Source organism: Pleurodeles waltl, chromosome 7 (genome assembly GCF_031143425.1).
Source record: "Pleurodeles waltl isolate 20211129_DDA chromosome 7, aPleWal1.hap1.20221129, whole genome shotgun sequence".
Taxonomy (NCBI): domain Eukaryota; kingdom Metazoa; phylum Chordata; class Amphibia; order Caudata; family Salamandridae; genus Pleurodeles; species Pleurodeles waltl.
In genome coordinates, this window is record NC_090446.1 from 832068449 (window position 1) to 832076587 (window position 8139).

At 42.0% G+C, this 8139-nt stretch overlaps 1 protein-coding gene across 1 annotated transcript; it reads right to left on the reverse strand.

Moving 5' to 3' along the window:
* Positions 1–294: 294 nt before the first annotated feature.
* Positions 295–1719, reverse strand: LOC138246967 (inositol 1,4,5-trisphosphate receptor-interacting protein-like 1). The gene has a single exon (XM_069201715.1). It carries the CDS (start codon positions 1717–1719, stop codon positions 295–297), a length of 1425 nt encoding a protein of 474 aa, XP_069057816.1.
* Between the last annotated feature and the right edge of the window lie 6420 nt (positions 1720–8139).

The following is an 8139-nucleotide window of genomic DNA, read 5'->3' on the forward strand; positions in this document are numbered from 1 at the left end:
CTTCTTATTATAGTCTTCATCATTCTCCAATCTCCGCCGCCCTCCAATCAAAACAAATGCCAATCCTGAATTTTCTGAAAGAATTGAGAAATGTGAGCAGTAGCCATCCATATTTGCCCACAACCCTAATGGGCTAAATTTCACATAAAACAACATACTCAGAAGACACTTAGCAGAGCAGATCCAAACGTGAAATTAATTGTTTATACTTTTTAGCTATCTTCCCAATTGCAGGGACCATTCTGTTTAATAGAATTAACAGTGATGTATCTTTTATTTGCAGGCCAAATCTCTTTAAAAGCCCTCTGTGTTCAGACATGCAAGCAATGATATTACTGCTTGAAACTCTTTGTTGGCCTGGGCACAGATTCTATGTTCTAAAAGCAGAGGACGAAGGAGATTTATGGGCTCTGTTCTCCGATGGTCTTGTGGGATTGTGATGTCAAGTGGTAGGCTAGGGTTTCCGATTGAAAAGTGGTCAAGCCGTTTCTTACTGAGGCTTTGGCCGAGGTAGTACAGAATATCCTGGATTCTTTCTTTGATATTCTCTGGGTGCCAGGCATCTGGAGGTAGCATTATCAGTAGGTGCATAAGAGACGTCTTGATGTGGTAGGAGTTAAGAAAGCATTGGTTGGGTGGCATTGTCATCTTCTTCAGGTGTGCTAGAATGCTGAGGCACTTTAGGTGGCAGCTGTTTTTAGGAATAAAGCTCCTTATCAACTTCAGGAACTGACGCTCATAGACAGAGAACGATTCTAACCAGTAGATGCCTGACACATCGCCCATGTTTGTTGCCTGGTTCACAAGGTAGTTGAGGGAGTCTGCCCGCTGCACTGCTGGGATAAAGTTAATGTACAGCATGTGCCCAGATTTCAACACTAGCTTTAATTTACAAGAGGTGGAAGGTACAGTGGTGAGTGTGAAATCATATCTGCAGCAGATGAGCCGCCAGGCTTTGCCCACCAGTGTGTGGAACCATGCATGAACTTTCTGTGTGTCTAAAAATCTGTTGGTACAGAGGAGCATCTCTAAAGGTATCATGTTTCCTTTCTCATGAAGTGAGCATTGTCCTCCCCTGTTCCAAAACATGAAATCTGACTCTGTACTGACAACATAACACCCGCGTTTGTTGGGGTCGCTCTGCCAGCATGCAGCTTTCACTTGGAAGGTATAACCATGTGGAGGATGAAATGGCACCAGCACATCAAAGGTTGGCTCTTTCTTCCAACCCCACTTCTCAAAGGTGCTGCCCACACCGACTCCATCCTTTAGGATTACACCACTCTCTTTCTTGCATATACTTTGGCAAGCCTCTAAAAGGTTACCGGTAAACACCTTTACAAACTCAAACCCACGATTCATTTCATGCACTCCGCTGTGAACCTCCCGGTTGTAGAAATTTTCAAGAGCTGAACTTTCTGGATAGTGGCTGAGATGAAGGAGGGTCAGTGGTGTCATATTATCCATACCATTGGGCGCAATTTCATCCTCAATGGGGAGAAACATGAGATTGTGCTGATGGTATTGCCACCAAATTATAATAAGTACACTAATGATCCCCAAACCCCACGAGTTCCAGGTTTCCTCCTCTTCCTTCATCTTCATTTTACTCCAAAGTACCTCCCATTTTTCCTCCTCTTGCTCATCAAGGTTTCCACATTCAAACTGTTGGTAGAACTTCTTCATGTGTTCCTGCAGTAGCTTTTCATGCTGCCACATCAGGGATCTCTCCTTGACGTCATTATTACTTTGCAGTGGTGAGTGGTGTAAAATCTGCATACTTACAGCTAAGAAAAATAAACCAACTAAAGTCATGGGACAGTGGTGACATCTGGTAAGGCTGCAGAAAAAGACATAAAAACAAGCATCCAAACAAACATTAACAATGGTGTGTTACGAAGTATGCATAATGTACGACATCTATGCTGTCACATAGACCTACAAAAACATTATGTACAAAACATATGACTGTATCGTCAAGGTACCTTAACTCCCCCATTACGTACGTTGGTAATAAATGTTTGATCATGTCCTTGCATACTTATCTCGATGAAATAGTGGTGGTAGACATTCTTTATTCAAAGTTTTTGTTGGCCGATATTTGTGACCTCAATTTTCTTATATGCAACAATATTAATTTCCCAATTCGCACGCCAATATTTGCTATCACTGCATACATTGAACATTGTCCCATTGTAATCCTTTATGCATTGTGGGGTTCAAGAAACAGCAAGCGTTTACTTAATTGATATTGAAACTGAATAAAAACGGTTACCGTTATTCTTCCAACCATTTCCCACTCATCAGTGACTCCATGTTTTGCCTCCTATTGTTGCTTCTAATATTTCTAATTTTGCTGCTTGTTTTTTTTCTCACATGCCCAATGGACTATTTTACACAGAATTTTGCAACATTAGGGGAACATCTGGAATATAAGATGTTATATACAGAACAACATCTTATTAGTGATTCATTGAGAGTGAACTACAAAAATTAGGATGTGATGAGAAAAGAGGAGGCACACACCTTGGGCAAAATACGCTAAACAGGTCATTTTGAATCTACACATTTTTACAATTTAAGTGCATGAAGGTAAAGTAGTTTCCAGAATCCCAACATGTTTTGGGCAGGTGTCGGACCTGCTTTGCAGATTCCAGAGCCTTCATGTCAGCTACTAAATCTCATTTCCTTCCAGTCCTCATACAACAGTCATACCCAGTTTGCTATTTTTGTGGTTCTTTGCTTAGTATTTGGGGCCAGATGTACGACCATTTTGTTTTGCAATTTGCATTTTTTTGCTAATCGCAAATTGTCAGTCACAAAACAAAATGCAGAGCAGTGTGGTGCACACTGTATGAGATTTCCAAATGGGTCACAAGGGACCTGCCTCATCAATATTCAATAGGCAGTTCCCAAATAGCAAACATCACAGAAATGGTGGCCTGCTGGGGTCAGCAGACCACTGTGTCTGTTATTTCTTTGTTAATAAAGCAGTTTTTAAAAATAAAATGCAGCCCTTTTCCCTTAAAGGAACACAGGGTGCATTTAAAAACCTAAAATTAAAAGTTACCTTTTCAATTTTTCAGTGTGGGACCGCGGCCTGCTCTGAAAAAAAATTGGCACTGAATTGCAAATGTGAATGGGTTTACGGATGGGTTACCACCAATTTCAAATTGGTGGTAACTGAGATTGTTTTGCGACTGCATTCACAGTCACAAAACAATCATACATGGGCCTGCCAATCGCAATTAGGAAGGGATGCCCTTAAAAGTTGCAATCCCTATTTCTTGAGTAGGTAACTGGATACTGACTCACAAAATAGGAGTGGTACAACTTATAAGGCCATTATGCAGTCGCAAACAGCGATTTTCACTTTTTGCAACTGCAGAATTGCATTGCACATCTGGCCCTTGGTTTGTGTTGTAATTTCACTAAAAGACATTCATTCAATTCCTTTTAATACCCCATGATCATCGATATTTTTCATTTTGTTTATATTCCACCCTTCATCTTCGTTTCAAGACATATTTAACAGTAATCACAACTTCATCAAGTTGTTTCGAAAAACGATCTTATGTCAACTTCAGTTCTATCCATCTTCCCCTTTCATTAGTTCAGTATCAACCAGGATTACATTTTATTTTACCTTATTTTTATGTGATCAGGTAATTCTATGTTGTGATTGAATGAGATCCGAACATCTGGATTACTTTTATGTAAACATAAACTGACATGTTATACGAAATGGTTGTGCAACATAAACTGTAAATATATGACTACAAATAAATACAAATCAAATATTTACCCATATCTTTTCAGCTTGCTTTGGCCATGCTCAGAATTGTCATTTTTCATATAACAAAAGGATTATAACTCTATCTGAATTAATAAAGTGACCTGATTGGCACACAGTAGTCAATGTTGTGACAAACACTTCAGGAACTGGGCGAGAATGAAATGAAATGAGTTAAAGCGGATATCCGTTGCTTGGGTTTTCTCTTCTCTCTAAGAAATGACAGAAACCTGCATGGAATATGCAGCCGCTCTAAGACACTGGCTGGGAGTATGAGCCAGTTATTGGATGAAAACATGGAAGATGCAACCTTTTCATACTAAAGTCAATTTTCAGATCTGAAGGGACCTCTGAGGAAGGAGTATCACATACTTGCCTCTCTTCCTCAGGCAAGGGTATTGCTCAGACTGCTTCACAATGCTGGTGGGTGTCAGGAATATGACACATTCCTGAGAGGGCAAATGCTTTTCTCAGTCTGCAATAGTACACCAAAAACTGTGCACCCCTTTAGGCCTCTGATCAATTTGCTTTCCAACCAGAATATTCACTGCCATATATTTATCAACGTTTAGAAACTTTTATAGTAACGGATAATGTATAATCCTGGATGATCAATCAATCAATCATAGAATTTGTAAATCGCACTACTCACCTGTGAGGGTCTCAAGGCGCTAAGGTGGGGGGGAGGATGCTACTGCTCAAACAGCCATGTCTTGAGAAGTCTCCTGAATGTAAGTAGGTCCTTAGTCTGACGCAGGTGGGTGGGAAGAGTGTTCCACGTCTTGGCGTTGATGTGGTAGAATGATCTGCCGCCGCCGGTTGTTCATACGGATGCGTGGGATGGTGGCGAGGACAAGGTCTGCGGAGCAAAGCTGTTGGGTCGGGTTGTAGAAGGAGAGCTGTCTGTTGAGGTATTCTGGTCCGCTGTTGTGCAGTGCCTTGTGAGCATGGGTGAGGAGTTGGAACATGATTCTCTTGTTGACAGGGAGCCAGTGTAGGTCTCTCAGGTGGACTGTGATGTGGCAGTGGCAGGGGGATGTCCAGGATGAGGCGTGAGGAGGTGTTCTGGATGAGTTGCAGTCTTTTCTGGAGTTTGGAGTGGTTCCTGATGTAGAAGGCATTGCCGTAGTCCAGTTTGCTGCTTACGAGGGCTTGGGTAACTGTTCTTCTGGTTTCAATGGGGATTCATTTGTAGATCTTCCAAAGCATGCGAAAGCTGTTGTAGCAGGAGGAAGAAATCGCGTTGACTTGCTGGGTCATAGATAGTGAAGAGTCCATGATGAACCCCAGATTGCGTGTGTGGTCGGTGGGTGTCGGTGCTATTCCCAGTGTGGCAGACCACCAGAAGTCTTCCCATGCGGAGGGGTAGGAGCCAAAGATGAGGACCTCAGTATTGTCAGAATTCAGTTTCAGGCAGCTGTTCTTCATCCAATCGGCGATGGCCTTAATTTCTTCGGGAGGTTGGTTTTGGCGGTGGCGGGGTCCTTGGTGAGGAAGAGGATCAGCTGGGTGTCAAAGGCGTATGAGATGATGTTGAGGTTGGGAGATCAGGCGATGTTAGTGAGTGGAGCCATGTAGACGTTGAAGAGGGTCGGGCTGAGGGACAAACCCTGGGGTATGCCGCAGATGATTTTGGTGGCTTCAGAGTGGAATGGAGGGAGGTAGACACTCTGAGTTCTGCCAGTGAGGAAGGAGGTGATCCACTGTAGGGCTCTGTTGCGGATTTCTGCGTCATTGAGGCAAGTGCGTAGGGTGTAGTGGCAGACGGTGTTGAACAGGGCTGGGAGGTCCAGGAGGATGAGGCCCGTGGCTTCGCCGTTGTCCATTATGGTCCTGATGTCATTGGTGGGGGTGATGAGGGCAGTTTCGGTTGCTGCGGAATCTGGATTGGGATGGATCCAGAGTGATGTTCTCTGATGATTGTCACATCAGATCAGTCCTATTATAAAGGCTGCAACAACAATGACAACTTGAAGATGGTGAGACAGAGCTATGAAGCATCCACAAGGGCTGCTTCCTGCTAGTTTTCAATTAGACATGTGATTTTCATCACAGTTCATACTGTGGGGACCCTTTAAAACAACAGATGGAGTTCATGAAGGACCGGTAGACCTCACTGGATGGTCACCGCTCACTGAAAAGGAAGAGGTCATTCACAGGAGTGAGTCACATAGTTAGCTTGATCCTCCATTTTTTCCAGAGAATCCCTCTCGAGAACTCACAACAGGAAACACCTAGACTGAAGATACCTCTTGAGAAGACATACCCTTCTAATTTACTGTTAGCCATCGATGGACACTCATCAATGATGACTCACTGTTTCTTTGTGTGATTGTGGGTGAGAATGAAGTTGGAAATCAGCAGTGCAAATTCACTGGTGCATAAGGACCTCATGGATGAAGGAAGCTGATGGGCCTGTTAGAGCTCTAGCGCAGGAGTCCATTGAGACATATTGTGATCCAGTGGAAAGAGTTGCTGACACTATTGGGCCACTGAGGTGATTCTACACTATGGATTGAGAGATATGTTCTGTTTATCGTGACTGATAGCCAAGAGGAATTCTTTGAACTTCCATATATTCTAAAGTCCAAATTTAAAGCCAGCAGACACCTACCTGCAAATTGTATCCAGTATCAACCCTATGATTGAATGGTGAGCCAGAAGTCACTTATAAAGGGGGAACCCAGGGCAGGCATCAGAGTGCAAGATACTCAACAGACACACAACCAGAGGCAATAGATGTGGTGCGACAGGGGCATTAGTAAGCCACTGGCTCTCTATGTAGGGTAATTTTTTTGAGAGCCAAAAATATGTAGAGACAGACTCACAAAAAATCTACTAATTGGACTAATTTTGCCATTTACTCTTAAAACAGGAACATGTTTGCCCTGTGCCTCTATAAAAAGCTTCATACAAGATCGGAACACTGAGGCACATTTCCTCATCCAAGTGCTCTACATGCCAGTTCCTGTTTTTGAAGGAGGTTACCGGGCAAAAAACTTTGAAACTGGACATCCCAAAAAAATGACTGGAACATTAATGGGTGCCATTTTAAAGGAAATATCTGTTATTATCATAATTTTTGCTAATATGGATACCAAAATGGCTAACCCGACTTTAGAAATGTATTCTGTTAATAGAATATCAGCCTTCAATGTGCAACTTGATACAGTCTTAAAAATATTTGAGGACATTGAAATTGAAATCTCTTTAAACAGAAGTAACTGATTTGAAAGGTTGAGTCAGAAGGGATAATAACTGCATACAGAGAATATGTAAAGGGGCAAAAGGATTGGATTCTCAACTGCCCTATACCTCATTCAAAGGTTCTGTACATATTAAAGAAGATAGCACTGCTCCTCTCAAAAGCTTTAGGGTGGCAGTTAGCCAAATCAATAGCTGGGCCCCATGATTACTCTCAAACATACACTGTGTTGGTGTATAGGTTCTACCATGTGACCATCTACAAGAAATTGGATAATTAGTTGTAACGGATGTGACTCCTTCACAAGTAATCAGTTCACAACTGAGTCTTTACGACAACTAGGTATCCCATTGTAGTATTCGACCCTTTCAGGGTAGCAAAGCAGAGGAGTCCAAGGCTGACTCAGTAGAAGTAGAGTTGACTACCATCCTAGAGCACTGGCCCAACAACAACAATTACTAAATTATTTTCCAGTCAGTGTTTTTTGTTTCATAAATGCAAATTATTTGTATTACTCACATATTACTAAAGCCTTCACATTCATTTACAAACATGTACATCAAGTAATGGAAATAACGAATGTGATACATTCATATTGCAGCACACCCCTATTGTGTCCTGAGCCCCATAATCACAATAACTTCCACCTATACCAGAAGCTAAGGAATAAGGCACACCTACTGGATTTGTCAGGGTGTGCGACATTAGTAAAAACAGCTACATTCTAGATTTCACATTGTGCCACCACTAAAATAGATAATAAGAGTGACCATATTGAAAAGCATTCAATATAATGACAAAAGTAGTATTGCCTGTATCACTTTTGTCAACAAAGCATTTTGAATTCAAAAACATATGTGTTAATGTCTCTTTTTTACTAGTATTAGACCGCTACTGCAATTATTGGACAACTACCAGGTGTTACCGCACTTCAAAGCACACACAAAATGCTCCAGCTCTGAGAGTGCTTAAAACAAGGCAAGCCTCCCCTGGGGTGCAGCAATTATGAATATTTTCTAAGAGGGGTTTTGCACTTCTGAATTCCCTCTAAACACTGCCTTTAACCTTTGTTGGTGCCTCTGCCCCTTCTAGAAGCATCACAAGGAGGAAAATATACAAATTAAAGTCCTTGCAGGGATTT